At 45.0% G+C, this 24,034-nt stretch overlaps 2 protein-coding genes across 2 annotated transcripts in view; both read right to left on the minus strand.

Annotated features, from left to right (window-relative positions):
• LOC123998172 (sphingosine kinase 2-like) overlaps positions 1-14,226 on the minus strand; it is a 29,627-nt gene extending 15,401 nt beyond the window's left edge. The window contains 2 exon segments of the mRNA XM_046303170.1: positions 5,775-7,484; positions 13,826-14,226. Of these exon segments, the coding sequence (XP_046159126.1) occupies positions 5,775-6,237 (463 nt within the window). The 5' untranslated portion in view covers positions 6,238-7,484; positions 13,826-14,226.
• A 94-nt stretch (positions 14,227-14,320) lies between these two features.
• rpl18 (ribosomal protein L18) lies at positions 14,321-22,890 on the minus strand. Its single transcript, XM_046303169.1, has 7 exons — positions 22,818-22,890; positions 21,992-22,078; positions 21,677-21,784; positions 17,036-17,134; positions 16,540-16,663; positions 16,160-16,229; positions 14,321-14,454 (listed from the first exon to the last, which is right to left on the minus strand). Exons 1-7 carry the CDS (start codon positions 22,818-22,820, stop codon positions 14,379-14,381), a joined length of 567 nt encoding a protein of 188 aa, XP_046159125.1. The 5' UTR covers positions 22,821-22,890; the 3' UTR covers positions 14,321-14,378.
• Positions 22,891-24,034: the final 1,144 nt, after the last annotated feature.

Here is a 24,034-nt window from a genome sequence, read left to right on the forward strand (position 1 = left end):
GGGTGGGAGTTAGTTGGAAGGGAGGGAGGCTGTGTTGGTGAGGGGTGGGAGTTAGTTGGAAGGAGGGAGGCTGTGTTGGTGAGGGTGGGAGTTAGTTGGAAGGGAGGGAGGCTGTGTTGGTGAGGGGTGGGAGTTAGTGGGAAGGAGGGAGGCTGTGTTGGTGAGGGGTGGGAGTTAGTGGGAAGGAGGGAGGCTGTGTTGGTGAGGGGTGGGAGTTAGTGGGAAAGGAGAGAGGGCTGTGTTGGTGAGGGGTGGGAGTTAGTTGGAAGGGAGGAGGCCGTGTTGGTGAGGGGTGGGAGTTAGTTGGAAGGAGGGAGGCCGTGTTGGTGAGGGTGGGAGTTAGTTGGAAGGGAGGGAGGCCGTGTTGGTGAGGGGTGGGAGTTAGTTGGAAGGAGGGAGGCCGTGTTGGTGAGGGGTGGGAGTTAGTTGGAAGAGAGGAGGCCGTGTTGGTGAGTGGGGGGGGGGTTAGGGGTGGAAGAGGGAGGCCGTGTTGGTGAGGGGGGGTTAGTGAGAAGAAGAGGAGGCCGTGTTGGTGAGGGGTGGGGAGTTAGTGAGAAGGGAGGGAGGCTGTCTTGGTGAGGGTGGGAGTTAGTTGGAAGGGGGAGGCTGTGTTGGTGAGGGGTGGGAGTTAGTTGGAAGGAGGGAGGCTGTGTTGGTGTTGGTGGGGTGGAGTTAGTTGGAAGGGAGGGAGGCTGTGTTGGTGAGGGGTGGGGTGGAGGGGGAGGCCAGTGTTGGTGAGGGGTGGGAGTTAATGGGAAGGGAGGGAGGCTGTGTTGGTGAATGGGGGGAGTTAGTTGGAAGGAGGGAGGCTGTGTTGGTGAGTGAGGGGGAGTTAGTGGAAGGGAGAGCCAGTGTTGGTGAGGGGTGGGAGTTAGTTGGAAGGGAGGGAGCCAGTGTTGGTGAGGGGTGGGAGTTAGTGGAAGGAGAGAGGCCGTCTTGGTGAGGGGTGGGAGTTAGTTGGAAGGAGGGAGGCCGTGTTGGTGAGGGGTGGGAGTTAGTTGGAAGGGGGGAGGCCGTGTTGGTGAGGGTGGGAGTTAGTTGGAAGGGAGGGAGGCCGTGTTGGTGAGGGTGGGAGTTAGTTGGAAGGGAGGAGGCCGCGGTGGTGAGGGGTGGGAGTTAGTTGGAAGGGAGGGAGGCCGTGTTGGTGAGGGGTGGGAGTTAGTTGAAGGGAAGGCCGTGGTGGTGAGGGGTGGGAGTTAGTGGGAAGGGGAGGCCGTGTTGGTTGGTGAGGGCTGGGAGTTAGTGGGAAGGGAGGCTCGTGTTGGTGAGAGGTGGGAGTTAGTGGGAAGGGAGGGATGCTGTGTTGGTGAGGGGTGGGAGTTAGTTGGAAGGGGAGGCTGTCTTGGTGAGGGGTGGGAGTTAGTTGGAAGGGGGGATGCTGTGTTGGTGAGGGTGGGAGTTAGTGGGAAGGGAGGGATGCTGTGTTGGTGAGGGGTGGGAGTTAGTTGGAAGGGAGGGAGGCCGTGTTGGTGAGGGGTGGGGGTGGGAGTTAGTTGGAAGTGGGAGGGAGGCCGTGTTGGTGAGGGGTGGGAGTTAGTTGGAAGGGAGGGAGGCCGTGGTGGTGAGGGTGGGAGTTAGTTGGAAGGGAGGGAGGCCGTGGTGGTGAGGGGTGGGAGTTAGTTGGAAGGGAGGAGGCCGTGTTGGTGAGGGGTGGGGGTGGGAGTTAGTTGGAAGGGGTGGGAGGGGAGGCCGTGGTGGTGAGGGTGGGAGTTAGTGGGAAGGAGGCTCTCTTGGTGAGGGCTGGGAGTTAGTGGGAAGGGAGGCTGTCTTGGTGAGAGGTGGGAGTTAGTGGGAAGGGAGGGATGCTGTGTTGGTGAGGGGTGGGAGTTAGTGGGGAGGGAGGCTGTGTTGGTGAGGGGTGGGAGTTAGTTGGAAGGGAGGAGGCTGTCTTGGTGAGGGTGGGAGTTAGTGGGAAGGGAGGGAGGCTGTGTTGGTGAGGGGTGGGAGTTAGTGGGAAGGAGGGAGGCCGTGTTGGTGAGGGGTGGGAGTTAGTTGGAAGGAGGAGGCTGTGTTGGTGAGGGGTGGGAGAGGTTGGAAGTTGGGGAGGGCGGCTGTGTTGGTGTGGGAGTGGTTGGGGAGGCCAGTGTTGGTGAGGGGTGGGAGTTAATGGGAAGGGAGGGAGGCTGTGTTGGTGAATGGGGGGAGTTAGTGAGAAAGAGGGAGGGAGGTGTGTTGGTGAGGGGGGAGTTAGTGAGAAGGGAGGAGCCAGTGTTGGTGAGGGGTGGGAGTTAGTTGGAAGGGAGGGAGCCAGTGTTGGTGAGGGGTGGGAGTTAGTTGGAAGTTGGAAGGAGGAGGCCGTCTTGGTGAGGGTGGGAGTTAGTTGGAAGGGAGGGAGGCTGTGTTGGTGAGGGGTGGGAGTTAGTTGGAAGGGAGGAAGGCCGCGGTGGTGAGGGGTGGGAGTTAGTTGGAAGGGAGGGAGGCCGTGGTGGTGAGGGGTGGGAGTTAGTTGGAAGGGAGGGAGGCCGTGGTGGTGAGGGGTGGGAGTTAGTTGGAAGGGAGGAAGGCCGTGGTGGTGAGGGTGGGAGTTAGTTGGAAAGGCCGTGGTGGTGAGGGGTGGGAGTTAGTGGGAAGGGAGGCTCTCTTGGTGAGGGCTGGGAGTTAGTGGGAAGGGAGGCTCTCTTGGTGAGAGGTGGGAGTTAGTGGGAAGGGAGGGATGCTGTGTTGGTGAGGGGTGGGAGTTCGTGGGAAGGGAGGCTGTCTTGGTGAGGGGTGGGAGTTAGTGGGAAGGGAGGGATGCTGTGTTGGTGAGGGGTGGGAGTTAGTGGGAAGGGAGGGATGCTGTGTTGGTGAGGGGTGGGAGTTAGTTGGAAGGGAGGGAGGCCGTGTTGGTGAGGGGTGGGAGTTAGTTAGAAGGGAGGGAGGCCGTGTTGGTGAGGGGTGGGAGTTAGTTGGAAGGGAGGGAGGCCGTGTTGGTGAGGGGTGGGAGTTAGTTGGAAGGGAGGGAGGCCGTGTTGGTGAGGGGTGGGAGTTAGTTGGAAGGGAGGGAGGCCGTGTTGGTGAGGGGTGGGAGTTAGTTGGAAGGGAGGAAGGCCGTGGTTGGTGAGGGTGGGAGTTAGTGGGAAGGGGGGAGGCTCGTGTTGGTGAGGGGTGGGAGTTAGTGGGAAGGGAGGGAGGCTGTCTTGGTGAGGGTGGGAGTTAGTGGGAAGGGAGGGAGGCTGTGTTGGTGAGGGGTGGGAGTTAGTTGGAAGGAGGGAGGCTGTATTGGTGAGGGTGGGAGTTAGTGGGAAGGGAGGAGGCTGTCTTGGTGAGGGGTGGGAGTTAGTGGGAAGGGAGGGAGGCTGTGTTGGTGAGGGTGGGAGTTAGTGGGAAGGAGGGAGGCTGTGTTGGTGAGGGGTGGGAGTTAGTTGGAAGGAGGGAGGCTGTGTTGGTGAGGGGTGGGAGTTAGTGGGAGGGAAGGGAGGGAGGCCGTGTTGGTGAGGGGTGGGAGTTAGTTAGAAGAGAGGGAGGCCGTGTTGGTGAGGAGTGGGAGTTAGTTAGAAGAGAGGAGGGGTGAGTGGGGGGGTTAGTGAGAAGAGAGGGAGGCCGTGTTGGTGAGGGGGGGGTTAGTTGAGAAGGAGGGAGGCCGTGTTGGTGAGGGGTGGGAGTTAGTTGGAAGGGAGGGAGGCTGTGTTGGTGAGGGGTGGGAGTTAGTTGGAAGGGGGGAGGCTGTGTTGGTGAGGGGTGGGAGTTAGTTAGAAGGAGGGAGGCCGTGTTGGTGAGGGGTGGGAGTTAGTTAGAAGAGAGGGAGGCCGTGTTGGTGAGTGGGGGGGTTAGTGAGAAGAGAGGGAGGCCGTGTTGGTGAGTGGGGGGGTTAGTGAGAAGAGAGGGAGGCCGTGTTGGTGAGGGGTGGGAGTTAGTGAGAAGGGAGGGAGGCTGTCTTGGTGGTGGGTGGGGGTGGAAGGGGGAGTTAGTTAGTTGGAAGGGGGGAGGCTGTGTTGGTGAGGGGTGGGAGTTAGTTGGAAGGAGGGAGGCTGTGTTGGTGAGGGGTGAGAGTTAGTTGGAAGGGAGGGCGGCTGTGTTGGTGAGGGGTGGAGGGAGGCCGTGTTGGTGAGGGGTGGGAGTTAATGGGAAGGGAGGGAGGCTGTGTTGGTGAATGAGGGGGGGAGTTAGTGAGAAGAGAGGGAGGCTGTGTTGGTGAGTGAGGGGGGGAGTTAGTGAGAAGGGAGAGAGCCAGTGTTGGTGAGGGGTGGGAGTTAGTTGGAAGGGAGGGAGCCAGTGTTGGTGAGGGGTGGGAGTTAGTTGGAAGGGAGAGAGGCCGTCTTGGTGAGGGGTGGGAGTTAGTTGGAAGGGAGGGAGGCCGTGTTGGTGAGGGGTGGGAGTTAGTTGGAAGGGAGGAAGGCCGCGGTGGTGAGGGGTGGGAGTTAGTTGGAAGGGAGGGAGGCCGCGGTGGTGAGGGGTGGGAGTTAGTTGGAAGGGAGGGAGGCCGCGGTGGTGAGGGGTGGGAGTTAGTTGGAAGGGAGGAAGGCCGTGGTGGTGAGGGGTGGGAGTTAGTTGGAAGGCCGTGGTGGTGAGGGGTGGGAGTTAGTGGGAAGGGAGGCTCTCTTGGTGAGGGCTGGGAGTTAGTGGGAAGGGAGGCTCTCTTGGTGAGAGGTGGGAGTTAGTGGGAAGGGAGGGATGCTGTGTTGGTGAGGGGTGGGAGTTCGTGGGAAGGGAGGCTGTCTTGGTGAGGGGTGGGAGTTAGTGGGAAGGGAGGGATGCTGTGTTGGTGAGGGGTGGGAGTTAGTGGGAAGGGAGGGATGCTGTGTTGGTGAGGGGTGGGAGTTAGTTGGAAGGGAGGAAGGCCGTGGTGGTGAGGGGTGGGAGTTAGTGGGAAGGGAGGCTCTCTTGGTGAGGGGTGGGAGTTAGTGGGAAGGGAGGCTCTTGGTGAGAGGTGGGAGTTAGTGGGAAGGGAGGGATGCTGTGTTGGTGAGGGGTGGGAGTTAGTGGGAAGGGAGGCTGTCTTGGTGAGGGGTGGGAGTTAGCTGGAAGGGAGGGAGGGATGCTGTGTTGGTTAGACGCTGAATGATACAGACCGTGTGTGCAGGACAGATAAGAGCAGAGACAGAGAAAGTAGAGGAAATTAAGTGTTAAAGGGATAACCTAGCCCACACACACACACACAGCCAAGAAAGATGAAATAACATGTTTGTTCACATACATGAATGAACCCTTAAACAATACTTTAGCCTTTTAATAGTCAGGTCTCCTGACTGAACATAGCATGCTGTATGTATGTACGTACATGCAGTACAATAGCATTGGCCTATATCCATTCATTCCTTATCACATGGCCATTATACAGTTTCCTACAGCCATTATGCAGTAGCCTATATCTAGCATGGTCAGAAATGAACTGAACTAGCCTGTATCTGTTAGAACATGCATGGTATGGTATTCATACAGTAGCCTAGGACTATATTCCCTTGTATCCTCTGGCCTCCTACATCAAAAGGACCTCAGATCACACAGTATGACTCCAGTTAACAATAACTAAGATGAACGCTCCCAGTAATGGAAACAAACTTTAGGGAGTGAATGGTGCTCATAAAGTTAATGAAGGCATAGTTAAAGTCTGTACACAGGATAGGAAGTAGTCGACGCCAAACGCCATAACGAGTGCTGATTTAGCTTCATTCTCTCTCACGGTGACACTGTGCCAGTCTTTATGATGGGCATTAGAATAACATCAGACTGATTCCAACAACTGGGATGTTACAATAACCTCAGACCCTACACATATTGTGCCTGGACTGTAACATAGCATGCAAACAGACAAGATAACTGATTGTAGCTGTGTTAGTGGAACACACACTCACCCGTGTCAGCAGTGACGGCGACTCCCCTGAGCAGACATTGTATAGCAGTGGACCACCTCTCAGCCTCCACCCTGGCCTCAGCCAGGTACACCCTCACCTGCCTCCTCCTGGACACCCCCTTCCTCCGCTTCCCCGGGGGATACCAGTAGAGAACCAGCAAGGGGGGAGCAGGGGCGCGGGGACAGCTGCACCCTGCCAGCTCTGACAGGGGTAGTATTAGACGTGCCTCTTTACCAGGGCGGGGGGCCAGGCGCTGGACGTGGATGTGGGAGGGGGTGAGGGTCAAGGCATAGCTGGAGGCAGGAGAGGGGCTGGGGGAGGGAGAAGGTGACGACAGACCCCGAGGACCTCCAGGGCTGTTGGGGCAGCTGTTGTTGCAGCTGCTGCCCGTTCCCCAGCCCCCGAACTGGCAGTGGAGTAGAGCCTCAGCTGGGGATGGGATGGGGGGCTCTGGGGAACGCATCCTTAGTGTGGGGGGCTTGACGGGGAGCGGACTTCCAACCCTCAGGTTTAGGGTAGGTAAGGTCTGTTTCCTGACAGGTGGACGGTGTGTGAGTGTTTCATGCAGTTGGCAGTTTGTTGGATGGAATAAGTCTGTTTAAATTCAGGTAGTGATACATGTCAGTTCATGGCCACCTTAAAAAGGAGAATCAAATGGAAGCACCTCTCCTTAGGATCTGCGAGGAACATGAAAATATAACTATAGACCTGTCAGTCTTTCTTAAAAACACAAGTTATTTATCCCTGAAACCTCCTTAAAATCATTCTTCCACTTCAGTGCTTGAATTGCAAAGGCAACGCCACAAAAGCACCTCTGAGTTTGACGTGTGAAATCCATCTGCACTCAAAGGAGTATTGTACGATCCAAGAAAAATAACTAGCACTGGTCTTCAGATGGAGATTCTTCTCTTTAGCGTGTCAATCCAACAGAGGAACATAAAAACAATGAAAAACACCAGCCTTCACAACGCAAATGTCCGAAGACAAGGATCGATCTTAGATCTGTCAATTAAAGATTATGTCTGCCTTGTCCTTAAACGCTATCAGATTCTAGATTTGTCCATTTCGGAATGAACGACAGAAAAGGCTTGTAAACAAAAACAATATACTTTTCCAGTTTAAAATTAAAACAGAATATATATACACCCCTAAAGATAAAAATATATATTTATAACTCAAAGATATGCTTAAATTACAGTTTGAAATATCGTAGTGATGATATTTATCAATAAAGTGCAGCTTAGAAAATACGGCTACAAGTCAAACAAGAGTTTAAATAACATAAAACAAATCCTAAAACTATGAATCAGACAAAAATGAACACACCTTGGTCTTGCAAGGAGGCTATAGCAATTTAATTAACACTAGATTGTAGTGGAATATTGTGTGGTAAGTGCTGACGTCAAGCGTCCCGGTCTTCCACAGAAATGAGAGATATGTGGAGGCAGTAGTGTCAAGGTAGAATTTAAATATTACTCTTCAAGAGACAAGCAGGCTTTACAGTAGTGAGATAGAATTGGACATTGATCGCATAGCTAAGTATCATCCGAATGAAAAATGCCACGTAATCATTGTTAATTTCCATCAAAGCGAGATGGAAAACCAAACAGAAAAAACTCAAATTTTACTAGATTGTGCCGGGGGGGAGGGGGTTGTCATTCCTTGAGTTCAAGGCTCCATGTTCATGTTCCTTCACATAGATAAGTATACCTAGAGAGAAACACTGGTATTAGTAATCTATTAGCTTCCAATGTGTCCCAGCAGAAAATACTCACGTCTATGTATTCAAGTTTTGAAGCAGCATAAAGGAAGGGACTAGTATCAATTAAATTTTACCTTTATCTAACTAGGCAAGTCAGTTAAGAACAAATTCTTATTTTCAATGACGGCCTAGGAACAGTGGGTTAACTGCCTTGTTCAGGGGCAGAATGACAGATTTTTACCTTGTCAGCTTGGATCTTGCTCAGTTACAAGTCCAACACTAACTACCAGCCTCCCTCCATTAAAAATGTCCCTTTAAAAATAGTACTACTAGTTTGATGGTTGTAGCCATCAATTGTCCGATTAACAATCACCCATATTAGCAAACTTATTTCATTTCAAACTCCACATTTCTCTAGTATAGGCTAGTACTAATCATAATGAACAAAATCAGTAAAATGCCTGCGATAAGTGATTGGTGTCAATAATTTTAATAATTATCCCTAACCCTGAAATTTCCATCCCTAACTATAACATTTTCCGCCAAGTTGGAACTGCCAAAGGGGACGGGGTTGCAATCTACTGCAGAGATAGCCTGCAGAGTTCTGTCTTACTATCCAGGTCAGTACCAAAAAAATTAGAGCTTCTACTTCTAAAAGTTCCCCGTTCCAGAAGCAAGTCTCTCACCATTGCCGCTTGCTATAGGCCACCCTCTGCCCCCAGCTGTGCCCTGGACACCATATGTGAATTGATTGCCCCCCATCTATCTTCTGAGCTCGTGCTGCTAGGTGACCTAAACTGGGACATGCTTAGCAGCATTTTCACTTTTGGATAAATAGCCCAATTTCAACTTCCTGCTACTCATGCCAAGACTATAAGATATGCATATTATTAGGATAGAAAACACAATGAAGTTTCTAAAACTGTTTGAATCATGTCTGTGAGTAGAACAGAACTTATGTTGCAGGCAAAACCCCAAGGACTAACCGTTCAGATTTTTTTTTTTTTTTTAGGTCTGTCTGTTCAGTGAGTTCTCATTTGGAAATTAGGCACTTGTTTTCAGTTCCTACCGCTTCCACTGGATGTCACCAGTCTTTGGAATTTGGTTGAGGTTATTCCTTTGTGCAATGAAGAAGTACGGCCATCTAGGAAATGGGTAACACTAAAAAGTAGCATTAGTTTCCTCTCGTCCTCTATTGAAAACAGATAGACCAGTCTTCAATTTGATTGATTATTAACGTTTAAAAATACCTAAAGTTGTATTACAAAAGTAGTTTGAAATGTTTACAGGCAACTTTTGAGATACTTTGTAGTGACGTAACGCAATTTGGAAGCTGTTTTTTCCTGGATCAAACACGCCAAATAAATGGACATTTTGGATATATATGGATGGAATTAATCGAACAAAAGGACCAATTGTGATGTTTATGGGACATATTGGAGTGCCAACAAAAGAAGCTCGTCAAAGGCACGTTTTATTTCTGTGTTTTGTGTAGCGCCTGCAGGGTTGAAATATGCTACTCTTTGTTTACCGTTGTGCTATCATCAGATAGCTTTTTATGCTTTCGCTGAAAAGCATTTTAAAAATCAGACATTTTGGCTGGATTCACAACGAGTGTAGCTTTAATTTAGTATCTTACATGTGTGATTTAATGAAAGTTAGATTTTTATATAATTTTATTTGAATTTGCCGCACTGCATTTCCCCTGGCTTTTGGCCAAGAGGAACGCAAGCATCCCCTATACCATAAGACGTTAACACCCCGGCCATCCTACAATCTAAGCTTGATGCCCTCAATCTCACACAAATTATCAATGAACCTACCAGGTACAACCCCAAATCTGTAAACACGGGCACCCTCATAGATATCATCCTAACTAACTCCAAATACACCTCCGCTCTTTTCAACCAAGATCTCATTGATCACTGCCTCATTGCCTGCATCCGCAATGGGTCTGCAGTCAAACGACCACCCCTCATCACTGACAACCTCTCCCTAAAACACTTCAGTGAACAGGCCTTTCTAATCATCCTGGAATGACATTGACCTCATCCCGTCAGCAGAGGATGCCAGGTTATTCTTTAAAAGTGCCTTCCTCACCATCTTAAATAAGTATGCTCCATTCAAAAATGTAGAACTAGGAATAGATATAGCCCTTGGTTCACTCCAGACCTGTCTGCCCTTGACTAGCACAAAAACATCCTGTGGCGTTTTGCATTAGCATCGAATAGCCTCCGTGATATGCAACTTTTCATGGAAGTTAGGAACCAATATACACAGGCAGTTAGGAAAGCTAAGGCTATCTTTTTCAAACAGAAATTTGCATCCTGTAGAACTAACTCAAAAAAGTTATGGCACACTGTAAAGTCAATGGAGAATAAGAGCACCTCCTCCCAGCTGCCCACTGCACTGCGGCTAGGAAACACTGTCACTACCAATAAATCCACAATAATTGATCATTTCTACAAGCATTTTTCTAGAAAGGCAGGGTAGAATAGATATAGGTCTGTAGCAGTTTGGGTCTAGTGTCTCCCGATTTGAAGAGGGGGATGACTGCGGCAGCTTTCCAATCTATGGGGATCTCAGATGATACGGCTGGCTATGCTTTCCACCTGGCTACCCCTACCCCGGTCAACAGCCCTGCGCTCCCCACAGCAACTCGTCCAAACCTCCACCTCTTTTCCTTCACCCAAACCCAGATAGCTGATGTTCTGAAACAGCTGCAGAATCTGGACCCCTACAAATCAGCTGGGCTAGACTGTCTGGACCCTCTCTAAAATGATCTGTTGCAACCCCTATTACTAGCCTGTTCAACCTCCTTCCACTTTCGTATCATCTGAGATCCCTATAGATTGGAAAGCTGCCGCAGTCATCCCCCTCTTCAAATCGGGAGACACTAGACCCAAACTGCTACAGACCTATATCTATTCTACCCTGCCTTTCTAAGGTTTTTGAAAGCCAAGTTAACAAACAGATGACCGAACATTTCGAATCTCACCGTACTTCTCCGCTATTTAATCTGGTTTCAGAGCTGGTCATGGGTGCACCTCAGCCACGCTCAAGGTCCTAAACGATATCATAACCGCCATCCATAAGAGACATTACTGTGCAGCCGTATTCATTGACCTGGCTAAGGCTTTCAGCTCTGTCAGTCACAACATTCTTATTGGCAGACTCAACAGCCTTGGTTTCTCAAATGATTGCCTCGCTTGGTTCACCAACTACTTCTCCGATAGAGTTTAGTGTGTCAAGTCGGAGGGCCTGTTGTCCAGACCTCTGGCAGTCTCTATGGGGGTGCCACAGGATTCAATTCTCAGCCCGACTCTCTTCTGCTGGTGATTCTTTGATCCAGCTCAATGCAGACGCCACCATTCTGTATACCTCTGGCCCTTCGTTGGACACTGTGTTAACTAACCTCCAGCTTCAATGCCATACAACTCTCCTTCCGTGGCCTCCAACTGCTCTTAAATGCAAGTAAAACTAAATGCATGCTCTTCAACCGATCGCTGCCCACACCTGCCTGCCCGTCCAGCCTCACTACCCTGGACAGTTCTGACTTAGAATATGCGGACAACTACAAATACCTAGGTGTCTGTTTACACTTTAAACTCTCCGTCCAGACTCACATTAAGCATCTCCAATCCAAAATTAAATCTAGAATCAGCTTCCTATTTCACAAAGCATCCTTCACTCATGCTGCCAAACATACCCCCATAAAACTGACTATCCTACCGATCCTCGACTTTGGCGATGTCATCTATAAAATAGCCTCCAACACTCTACTCAACAAATTGGATGCAGTCTATCACAGTGCCATCCGTTTTGTCACCAAAGTCCCATATACTACCCACCACTGCAACCTGTACACTCTCGTTGGCTGGCCCTCGCTTCATACTCGTCGCCAAATCCACTGGCTCCTGGTCATCTACAAGTCTCTGCTAGGGAAAGTCGGGGGCCTTATCTCAGCTCACTGGTCACCATAGCAGCACCCACCCATAGCACGCGCTCCAGCGGGTATATCTCACTGGTCACCCCCAAAGCCAATTCCTACTTTGGCCGCCTCTCCTTCCAGTTCTCTGCTGCCAATGGCTGAAATGAACTGCAAAAATCTCTGAAGCTGGAGACTCTTACCTCACTCACTAGCTTTAAGCACCAGCTGACAGAGCAGCTCACAGATCACTGCACCTGTACATAACTCATCTGTAAATAGCCCATCCAATCTACCTCATCCCCATACTGTATTTATTTATTTATCTTGCTCCTTTGCACCCCAGTAGCTCAACTTGCACATTAATCTTCTGTACATCCTATCATTCCAGTGTTTAATTGCTATATTGTAATTAATTTGCCACCATGGTTTATTTATTGCCTTTCCTCCCTTATCCTACCTCATTTGCACATGCTGTATATAGATTTGTCTACTGTATTGTTGACTGTATGTTTGTTTATTCCATGTGTAGCTCTGTGTTGTTGTATGTGTCGAACTGCTTTGCTTTATCTTGGCCAGGTTGTAATTGCAAATTAGAACTCGTTCTCAACTTGCCTACCTGGTTAAATAAAGGTTCAATTTAAAAAATCTGTTTATCGTCCCTGCTCTAGTATCAATGGCACTCTACCCAAAAGTACCTTAATGTTTCGTTGACAAAAACATGTGCAGTAGCACCTTGTAAGGCAGCCATTATGAAAACAATAGAACAGTAGAAAACGAGGAAATGACTTTCAAATAAACTTTTCCAACAGTCCAGGCGAGTGACTAAGACAGGCTCCCTCACCATGTCCTTTCCACATGTCCTGCTTCTAAGTTTAGAGTGGTGCGTATGAGTGTTTCACAGTCGATACAGTTTTATATTGTTCCAAAAGGTGAGTGACTCTTTGGCCAGTTGCAGAAGTGAAAGCAGGGCAGCAAACTCGTGAGAGATTGTGGTTCAAACTGGATTAGGCAATCTGTGTGCATGCATTATCCCCATGTCCAGGATTCCTTGAAGTCATGCCATGATGGCTAAACCACGCTGATTTAGAAATCACACGTTCCTGACATCTGTGCTCACTGATGTGACAACCTAATTTGGGTAAATGAACTGGTTAATTACCACATATGCCTAATGAAATTAACAGAGTTTGGTGGACACATTGACAGATGGCGTTTGTCCAGACAGTCTTGAGTCTTACTCTCTTTTACAATTTGTAACCAGTGGAAGTATGATTCATTGATGGATTAGCCTACTAGACAGATTCTTGCCCAGGACTGGTTTCGGTAGGCATAATTTGTAGCGACCTTCAAATATAGTTTACTCAGTCATCACCAATTGCTTCTTTACATCGTTACTAGTGAAATACTATGGACTGAAAACACAATGTGCTGGTTAACATGTAACCTGGAAAACTTTAATTCGAGGAAAGTGTCTATCATTCAGATTCAGCCATCATAGGCTATATAAAACGGACCCATAAGAGGCTTCCCTTGAAGTATTAACTGTTACGTTCAGTCGATTACCTTTATCTAAGGTGCTGACACAATCAAAACTTGGCAGATATGCAGACTCTGATTAAAGAAACATGCATTTGCTCGTGCGGGTACCTTGGTGCATTTGCAGGGTAGCGGGTATCGTCGCTCTAATTTGGTTTTACTATGACCGTGCTCGGAACATTCTGGATCCATTTGGCAGTCTTGCATACAACATTGTTTAGAAATGTGTGATCCTTTCTCAAGTGGCTAGCTAGTATGATAGAGCGACTGACAAATAACGTTGGCTTAGAATGAAGCCATCGAGCTACTAGTTTCGTAGCGATCTAAAGTTAGCAAATGACAAGCGTTAACTACAGTTAGCTAGTTAACGTTAGTTAGGAATATTGATCATTGCTCAGCAGTCTGTGTGTGACTCTTACAAGCTAGTTAGCTACTTCGGACGTTTCAAAATGTTATAGTTACCCATGGTGTGTTGAATGGTCGCTACAGTGGTCATCGCCAGGGAATACAGTATACAAAGCAGTTAACGTTCAATTGGGGTTAGCAGCAAGCTAGACAATATGAGATATCCCAACTTGTTACAGTAGTGGATAGCATGCTAGCCAACAATGCTGCTGAAAATGATGTATTGGCTAGCTAGAACGTTATAAACGCAACTGGTTGTTTATCCTGGCTAAAAACTCGGTCTAGCCACAATATCTAACGTTAGCAGCGAGGCGCTAGCCATTATTTTGTCATTAGCTAGCTAAACAATGTCATTTCACGAACGTCAGCTAGCAACAATATGCTGGCTAGCTAGGAGGTAACGTACCTATTTAATACTCAATTGGTAAAATAATAACCGTGGGAATATTAACTGTATAGACTTAAACTCGTAATTACCTCATTCTACCTCCCCGGCTTGCTTGTTCCGTAGGACGCCTGTGGTTATCCTCCAGGAAGCGTGTATGAAACACCGGAGGACTGGATAGTTTGAGCGGCGGGGAGGAAGTCCAATCCTGATAAGGAAAGACATTCTGGACCTACCGACATTCTCCAATAGTTAACTGCGCCAGTGCACCGCATTGTGGAGGCCACAGATAGTGTCATGATCGACTGAAAGTTACTGAGGACAAGACTGGACTCAATCAGTCTAGTCAATACGGTCTAGGCTAGACTGTCCATGCTTCCAATGCACTCATCACCTATCTAAATAAAAATATTACACAAGACATTGAAAAACAATTATTAATAGTACTACATGTTATAAAACGGTCTAGGAGTGAATAGTAACAGTAGCTTGATTCAAGTTGTCCATCAGGTTTACACAAGAAAATGTCTACCTAGTGAAGTACTACGCATGCGCAACAAAGCTAAAAAAAAAAGGACAGACATTGATTCATTTTGTATTGCTATCTTTATTTGTATCAGATTCCATGGAAAACAAAAAAAGACTTTAGGCCTTGTATCCACGGCTGGATCTGCGCCCACGAGCACGTTCAAACTTCCTGCCCTTGGAGCGAATGTAGGGCCTGAGGGAGAGAAGAGATATGCCATTAATTCAGTGTTTATAAGTGTTTCAAACAACTTCCTAGATTCTGCAGATAATGCAAATCTGGCACATTTGCATTAATGTTGATTATGTGCATTGTCCAACTCAATGTAAAACAAAGCAAGTCTGGGGACAAAACTAGCAAAATACAGCTAGGCCTAAAGTATTTAAATTATGCATTTTTCCTTCTCCGTTCCTTGAAGTAATCACTGATATGATATAACTGGGTTGGAGAAAGTGAATCTAGTGGAACCCAGGTGTATACAGCTTTAATATTTCGTAAATAAACATTAAGTCCCAACAAATTTCTCTACACCAATAAATGTATTATTTGGATCAGAATGATCCGGATTCTGGAATCCACCGTTTTGCAATTCAAGATCAATCTGGACATTTTTGAAAAATGAATAGAAAATAAATCAGATGGATCATTCTGCTCAAGACGCCACAACTTCAAGATCACTGAATCCAGATGTTCAGTGCTTTGAACAGGCCTACCTATTCCTCGCCATCTACTGGACAGGTTATGGCACTACCACTAAACTGTCAGAGGGAACCTGAGAGGAGTAAACTAATGTATATAGTGCCATTTGTATTTATATAAGATTTGTGCTACTTGTACCGTAAGATTTTAACTGTATCCTGCAATTACACCTGCAACCCCTGTAGGTGACGATTAAACATGGAATCAAAAAGGTACATGCATTTACTTGCAGGGACGCAAACTGGCGAGGGCCCAAAAACACGACAACATTTTTGTTACTCGTGATTTTCAACAATGTAAAGTCGCACGCGTGACTTTCTCCTTTATGGTAGTGTCACTCAGTCTACATAACCGCAAAGCCTAATCAGACTGGCCTGTGCTCTTACAAGCGAAATGAAAATATGAATTAATCCAACATAATAGAAGGACCAAATTTAGTTCAGATCTACATGATTCACGTGGATGACCTATTTTGAAATCATACCTGTATTTGACACTTCTCAATACAAACAAATTGCCACATTCAGTACCTATACTGCAGTCAAATTAATTCAGATGTAAGAGTATTTTAAACCTCCTCACCTTAGTTATATTGACATATCTTGGTTGTAGTGCCTTTCACCTTTATAAACCCACCCTTCCAGTGGGATCAGGATGATCACCATCTAATACAACCCTAATCACTGCCTTTTGAGTTTTGAAAAATGCAAAAACAAATTATCCTGATTAAAGGTCAGATTGGATTACAAAATCCAAATCCCTATACAGAGGATCCAAATCTCATTTACCAGTTTTGAAATACTAAATTCTAACAATTCAATCCGATTGCCGTTTTTTAACACTGGGCTCAGGGGCTAATTCAGTCAGGTGCAACATATAGATTAGAACACTGCAGACAAACTGACAATTGTTTCTACATAATAAGAGAAACTGTTTATGTTTGTCCTTCTCTACACAATGCACACCTAATATCCTCATTCTAAAGTAGGGCTCTCCACAACAAGCCCCCGTACTAACAAAACATCTTTTCGAAGTTCTCAATATTCAGAAAGTGTCCTCCGTTTAAAAACATTGGTGATTTTCAGTGAAAACCAAACTGGAACGAACTTGTCAAACAATTTGGAAAACATTCTCAAAATTGATAGATATTGAATGAAACCCTAGAAGAGCAGCAATCTCATGAAAGGGGTACAATACTCACTTGGTGTGGCTGTGGGGGGTTCCACAGGCTTTTCCAAAATGCCTGTACACCTCTCTGCCCTTGCGGGGTCCTGAAAGGAAAACAAGTGAGTTTCAGATCAGAGTAACAGGACTGTCACTACTCAATAGCCACAAAGCCAAAATTGCCTATGATGTAAAAATAAATTAACACAAAATTAACTTTTTAGCCTTAATTTAGGCAGATTTAGGTTAGCAGTATAGTTAAGGTTAGATTTAAGAGAAATTGTAGAAATAAGCATGGTTTAGAAATAATCTGACTGTGGCGGTGATAACAGTAACAGGACTGTAGAGCAAAGGTACAACAGAATATTCCCAGCATAACTTTAAACTTGAACATTGTTAAACTAGCAGTGTTCTTACCTGACAGCAGCACGGTGCCCTGTCCTTTGGGGGCAGCCAGAGCCAGCTGGTCAAAGGTCATGACCTGGCCTCCGGCCTTCAGGATCCTGCGGCGAGCACCGTCAGTCACCTTCAGAGCGCACACCTAAGGGAAGGGAGAACAGAACACGTTTAGCAACTCATGTTAGTACTTAATTCATTTTCAGTGAAGTAGTCTAACCCTAGTGCGGAAGAGCTACCCAGTTACAGGGTGGGAAGGCTTTTGTTGTAGCCCAACACCAGGTCAAAATAGTCAGGGGTGTATTTACTCCGCCGATTGTTGCAAAACATTTCTTAAAATGGAAGCAAAGAGAATGGGAAGGGACCTACCTGACTTGTCCAATAAAAACGCTAGTTTTGCTTCCATTTGGCTCTTAAACATTTTCCGCAATAAATACACCCCAGGTTAAACCAGATGTTAGTGCTAGAGCAAAAGCCTGACCCAAACAGGCATCTAGTAAGTTAAAACAACCTTTACCTTTAGCTTGGGGATATCCTGAATTCTGACATCATCAGTGACGGTTCCCACGACAACTGCGGTTCTGTTCTCACGACCAGGCAGTTTCATCTTACGGATCTGAAGAGGACGGCAAATAGTTCAGAAGAGGGACAACCGCAACACAGTAAAGATAAATACTAAGATGCTTTCACTTAGCTGTGTATTCATATCAATAAATCTGGAAGGACATTGTCCCGGTTTCCCGATAGCAATGGAAATTGGGCTAACAAGGGTTAATTGATGCATCGTTCCTACAAACTGGCGAATATGTAACAAGAGTTTCCCAAAAACACCACGCTGAGAGAACGTTTGCAAAGTGCATGGTTGGAGCTGCCTCAATACTGATCGAAACAAAAGAAAGGCAGCGCAGCTTTCAGATCAACTTTCTCCATTCAAATCATACGGACGACAGATCAGATCCTAGTGGGATATTACCACTTGACTACAAATATTTAGACAGTTTTGTCTAATGCTAACCAAATACTAATGCACCAAATAAGATGTCATCATTGGTATAGAGAGAAATAGTCCTATAAATACTATATTAACTACAACCTAAAACATCTTACCTTGGAATATTGAAGTCTTATGTTAAAAGGAACCACCAACTTTCATATGTTCTCATGTTGAGCAAGGAACTTAAACGTTAGCTTTAAAAAAAAGTATACATGGCACATATTGCACTTTATCTTCTCCACCACTTTGTTTTTGCATTATTTAAACCAAATTGAACATGTTTCATTATTTATTTGAGGCTAAATTGATTTTATTGATGTATTATATTAAGTTAAAATAAGTGTTCATTCAGCATTGTTGTAATGGTCATTATTACAAATACATTTTAAAAATTGGCCGATTAATCAGTAGCAGCTTTTTTTGTCCTCCAATAATTGGTATCGGCGCTGAAAAATCATAATCGGTCGGCCTCTACTCTCCAATTCAGAAGTATTGTTGGTTTGACTGATAGGAAGGCCAGTACAGTGATATGTTGCGTGGTTCTAGGTTGGATATTGTCCACCCTACTTCCTAGCAGTCACACTAAAGGACAGACAACATATCTACCGCAGTCCAAAATCTTTTGACAACTGGACATTTCCATAAAATATACATTTTTGTACCAACCTCACCGCAGCCATGCCAACACAATTCTGAAAGGCTTTGATCCATTTTTTAAAAACCTATGAGGTGTAATATAAGCCTATGTAAGACCATTGGAATCATTTTATACCCGACACGGAACCCAAACCGGCTGCGCATGTGCGCCATCGTGCATACATTTATTTTGTCCCCCTAAACCAAATACGATCACGACACGCAGGTAAATATAGCAAAAGAAACTGAACCAATGACATTAATTTGGGGACAGGTCGAAAAGCATTAAACATGTAGTTTCAGTGCGATCTGCGTCAGAAATAGAAAGGAGTTCTATGTTAGCCTTTGGCATCGTAGATGCTCGTTGGCGCGCACGAGCAGTGGGTGCAATAATTTAATAACATGGATTTCTAAATTTATTTGGAACGCACACGACGTGTCTGGTCTGCATGTTACAGTTGTTCCATATCGTATCCCACTCTACTGCGGTGAGAGATACACACAAGTCCTGTTCCCAATGTGACGGAGTAGGGATGTTGCTGTTTGGGGAGGAGAGACCAACCAGCTTGTATAAGGTGGAAACCGTTCCTTTCCCATTAGTAACACACCTTAGTTTGTTGTCCATCACTTTTAGATCCCACATCAACACCATGAGGAATTCGATTATTGATTTGAGTTGCAAATAAGGTAGAAATGCCCAAGCCAAACTCTGCTATCAACGCTTTAAAATGGTTTGACATCACCATCCCTTACGACTTGCCCCACCTGACTGATGTTTGGCATAGCCAGGTAATATTAGCCGATGTCTTTCTCCCTGTAGGTTGTTCCATATTGGAAATGAGGGATGCTTCATAGATAACCTTTATGAAATATCTTTGCCACGTCACATGAAAACTCAAGTGGGTTATCTTACAGTAGCACTTGGGGTAATACCATAATGATGATATAGAGATCAAATTACTGTCACAAGACAAGTAATACAAATAAACAGGAACAGCTAATCCACACTTGCTTCTTGACATGGACAGTTTATGGTTAATTATTGGTTTCTTATCTTTCCACAATAAGCCAGGAAATAAACTACAAATCAAAATCAAATCAAATTTATTTATATAGCCCTTCGTACATCAGCTGATATCTCAAAGTGCTGTACAGAAACCCAGCCTAAAACCCCAAACAGCAAACAATGCAGGTGTAAAAGCACGGTGGCTAGGAAAAACTCCCTAGAAAGGCCAAAACCTAGGAAGAAACCTAGAGAGGAACCGGGCTATGTGGGGTGGCCAGTCCTCTTCTGGCTGTGCCGGGTAGAGATTATAACAGAAAATGACCAAGATGTTCAAATGTTCATAAATGACCAGCATGGTCAAATAATAATAAGGCAGAACAGTTGAAACTGGAGCAGCAGCACTACACATCTCTTTAAACCAGTACCGAGGGAATTGAAGGGGAGCAGCATTTTCACTTTTGGATGAAAAGCATGCCCTGAGTAAACTGCCTCCTACGCAGTCCCAGATGCTAATATATGCATATTGTTATTAGTATTGGATAGAAAACACTGAAGTTTCTAAAACTGTTTGAATGATGTTTGTGAGTATAACAGAACTCATATGGCAGGCAAAAACCTGAGAAGAAATCCAAACAGGAAGTGGGAACTCTTGAGGTTTGTAGATTTTGAACTCAGCCCCTATCGAATACAGTGGGATATGGGCCATTTTGCACTTCCTAAGGCTTCCACTAGATGTCAACAGTCTTTAGAACGTTGTTTCAGGCTTCTATTGTGAGGGGGGGGGCGAATGAGAGCTGATTGAGTCAGAGGTCTGGCAGCAGCCTCGATCTCAGTCACGTGCATTCACACGAGGTAGCTCTCGTTCCATTGCTTTTCTACAGACAATGGAATTCTCCGGTTGGAACATTATTGAACATTTATGATAATTTATGATAAAAACATCCTAAAGATTGACAAGTTTCTACGACCTGTAAACTAACTTTTTTTAACCTGTCGTCCGACGTTCGGCTGGACTTGAACGCGCGTTTGGATTTGTTTACCAAACGCCTGAACAAAAGAAGCTATTTGGACAAACTATGAACTTTATCGAACAAATCAAACATTTATTGTGGAACTGGGATTCCTGAGAGTGCATTCTGATGAAGATCAAAGGTAAGTGAATATTTATAATGCCATTCCCGACTAATGTTGACTGCGCAACATAGCGGATATTTCTTTTGGTTGTTTTTGGGCTCTGAGCACCGAACAAAACATACATGTATTGTGTAACATGAAGTCCTATGAGTGTCATCTGATGAAGATCAAAGGTTAGTGATTAATTTAATCTCTATTTGTGCTTTTTGTGACTCCTATTTGGCTGGAAAAAATGGCTGGGTGTTTCTGTGACTTGGTGGTGACCTAACAATCGTTTATGGAGCTTTCTCTTTAAAGCATTGAAACCAGACACTGTGGCTGGACTAACGGGAATTTTATCTTTAAAATGGTGCCTAATACTTGTATGTTTGAGAAATTGGATTTATGAGAGTTCTGTTGATTTGTATTTGGCGCCCTGCAATTTCATTGGCTGTTGGCGAGGGGTTCCACTAGTGGAACCAGGTTAACATCATCCCTAATGAGCTGTATTGCCCTTGGTATCGTACAGCTGGGATTTGACAGTGTTAGTATGATATCATCAGCGTTTAAGTTGGTTTTGAAGTCATGACCACTCAGTGATTCCACTTATATCCCCCTTAGCCCGTTTTAATGCGGTCATCTCGGTTTCCATTGCAAGAATTTTAAAAATCCTTTGCTCATTTGTAACAATAAAGACATTTGCAACTTTGTATTTGTAGTCAACTTTGTTCTGAAGTTATCTGCAGTCAGAAACATCTAGATTCCATGTTCAGCGGAGATCTGTATAAAGTGACGCAGATGAGCAAAAAAAAAGCATCCAACAACAGACACTGTAAATAACGAGCAGTTTCAAGTCCAATTGTATAGTAACGACGGTTTTGGGTCTTAAGATGCATTTGGGAAACTGGGCCATTAGATTTAATTCATTTAGCATATGCTGTTATTCAGAGACACTTAGAGGAGAAATAAGTGCATGACAGACTTTTCACCTAGTGGGCTTGGAACCAGCGACTTTTCGGTTAATGGCCCAATGCTCTTAAATTACTAGGCTACCTGCCACCCCAACTGGGACATGTTCAAGAAGCCACGTAAGAGGTGGAAAGATCTTCAGCTCACTGAAAAGGTACTAAATCATCAGAAGGGAAATTAACCATGACATAAGAGTCAACGGTCAAAAGAGAATCATAACTAGAATGTTTGAGCAAGGAAGTGTAAAAAAACAACAACAAAGCATTGTAGCGCAACAAGCATAAGCAGGAGTACCAGCTGAAGTTGTCCTCCCACTTGTACTGTTGCCCTCTAGGTCTTTGAATCTGTGAACTTGACTGCCATTCAATTGAGTTGATTGTAGCAATTTGATTCTGTAGCAGGTTAAAAACACAGCAAAGGGACGGATTGATGTAACTCACCATTCGAGACACCGATATCGGAGGCCTGTGGGTCCTGCTCATGAAGAGCCTCCTGAGGACCACTTTGTTGAAGGGAGCAGTGGAGCGACGGGCCAGGAATCTGTACAGCTGTGGGGACGAGAACATAAACATTTATTAAGTAGAAGGTATTGACTACTCAATGTAAAATGTTAACTAGGGTTACTCTGAGCTATGTGCTGCATAGATTTTACAATTAACCAAAAAAGGTCTAACATCAAGATGGGAAATCAAGATGGGAAATCAACTACTTGTTTACATGGCAATGCCTTAATGTATAAAGGTTGCGACACTTACCTTGACCAGGAGCCTCAGGTAGATATCCTGACTCTTGGGCTCCTTTCTGTGCACCTTACGGTCCTTGTTGTGTCGGATGTCAACTCCCTGTGAATAGATGGTGCAGGTAAATACATGAGAACTTGCCATTCACGCGCCGATCAATTAAAAACAGAATTATTAGTTACACAGTATTAATGACATTGCTGATCACTGTGTCATGAAAATGTACCTTTGCATGTTTTCTGAACCCTATGCTTCATGGCTAGACCTCAAACGATCGATCACGTCTACTAACGTTACAGTGTAACTCATACCTAAACAGCACCCAAATCATTCATACCCAACTTGAATTTGGCAGCATACCGTGAAGCATAACGTTAGTCTCATACACAGCGGCTAACTAGCGATCCAGCGAAGTAACGATAAACAGCATAGTTCACAAACACTGGTCAAATGGCACGTTTTCAATTAGGGCCATCTACCTAGTCAGGTAGCCGATACAATCTATTTTGGAGAAGTCTCAAAACGAAGATACAAAAGTTACCGACATTTCTCGAAAAGCAGTACCAGTATTTCAATATCTTGTGTCTAAGTTACACGCTGTCTTTCGGGAATTAGTGAGAATACCCGGTAGCAAGTCAACTACTGTGACGCTAACCACCGGTAGTGAAGGACTGAACCGTATCGTTAAAACGCCAAATAGTATGTCAATACCATCCGGAATTCAAACCAAATACATCAAGGCTACTAGATACATGGAAATGGTTGAGTTGTGCTACTGTAAAAGTGAGGATGGACTCAGATTATCAAGTCAGTTAACGATGTTTTCATAAACTGTACCTACCATCTTGGACTCAGAGTGGAAAGGGAAAAGGAAGAGTCGCTGTCTCGCGATAAAGACTTCTCTGCGATTGCAGAGGTCACACGCGTTTTCGTTGGCTGTTCTGCTATTACTTCCTGTGTGATCATCAAGTCGTCAAAAAGTCATTATAATTATATTTTATATGATTCTATTCGTTAATTAATTTGATCCATTCATCATTTGTGTATAGGCTAGTGTGAAGTAACTTTCTAACCAATAAATACACTATGTGGAAAACAAATTAAATTTCAAAATACAGTCTATTATATTTTATCATGTGATTTACATACAATTAATAATCAATTTTCTTAACCAAACAGAAAAGTGAACTCACTTCTCTTCTTGTAATTTCTCAGGCTCTTAATTTTTTTTTACTTTATAAAATATTTAAATAAGTATGTTTTGTGTCAGAAATCATAGCTCCAGCTTTGAGAAACAAAAATACATTTCTCATATATACAGTACCAGTCAAAAGTTTGGACACACCTACTCATTCAAGGGTTTTTCTTTATTTTTACTATTTTATACATTGTAGAAAAATAGTGAAAACATCACAACTATGAAAAACACACGTGGAATCATGTAGTAGCCAAAAAAGTGTTGAAAAAAAATCTAAATACATTTTATATTTGAGATTCTTCAAAGTAGCCAACTTTTCCTTGATGACAGCTTTGCACACGCTTGGCATTCTCTCAACCAGCTTCATGAGGTAGTCACCTGGAATGCATTTAAATGAACAGGTGTGCCTTGTTTTTATTTATTTAACCTTTATTTAACTATGTTAAAAGTTCATTTCTGGAATTTCTGTCCTTCTTAATGCCATTGAGCCAATCAGTTGTGTTGTGATAAGGTAGGGGTGGTTTACAGAAGATAGCCCTATTTGGTAAAAGACCAAGTCCAAATTATGACAAGAACAGCTCAAATAAGCAAAGAGAAATGACAGTCAATCATTACTTTAAGACATGAAGGTCAGTAAATGTGGAAAATTTCAAGAACTTTTAAAGTTTCTTCAAGTGCAGTCGCAAAAACCATAAACTATGATGAAACTGGTTCTCATGAGGACCACCACAGGAAAGGAAGATGCAGAGTTACCTCTGCTGCAGACAATTATTTGCTGCAGACGATTATTTGAACTTCAGATTGCAGCCCAAATAAATGCTTCACAGAGTTCAAGTAACAGACCCATCTCAACATCAACT

The sequence above is a fragment of the Oncorhynchus gorbuscha genome, linkage group LG15 (genome assembly GCF_021184085.1).
Source record: "Oncorhynchus gorbuscha isolate QuinsamMale2020 ecotype Even-year linkage group LG15, OgorEven_v1.0, whole genome shotgun sequence".
Taxonomy (NCBI): domain Eukaryota; kingdom Metazoa; phylum Chordata; class Actinopteri; order Salmoniformes; family Salmonidae; genus Oncorhynchus; species Oncorhynchus gorbuscha.

Excerpts from the sequence above, each read along its gene's own strand:
- rpl18 (XM_046303169.1), bottom strand. Across the intron at positions 21,785-21,991 it reads ACCTGAGGCTCCTGGTCAAG|CTGTACAGATTCCTGGCCCG; the intron begins GTAAGTGTCGCA and ends TCGTCCCCACAG. Across the intron at positions 16,664-17,035 it reads AGGATATCCCCAAGCTAAAG|GTGTGCGCTCTGAAGGTGAC; the intron begins GTAAAGGTTGTT and ends CCCTTCCCTTAG.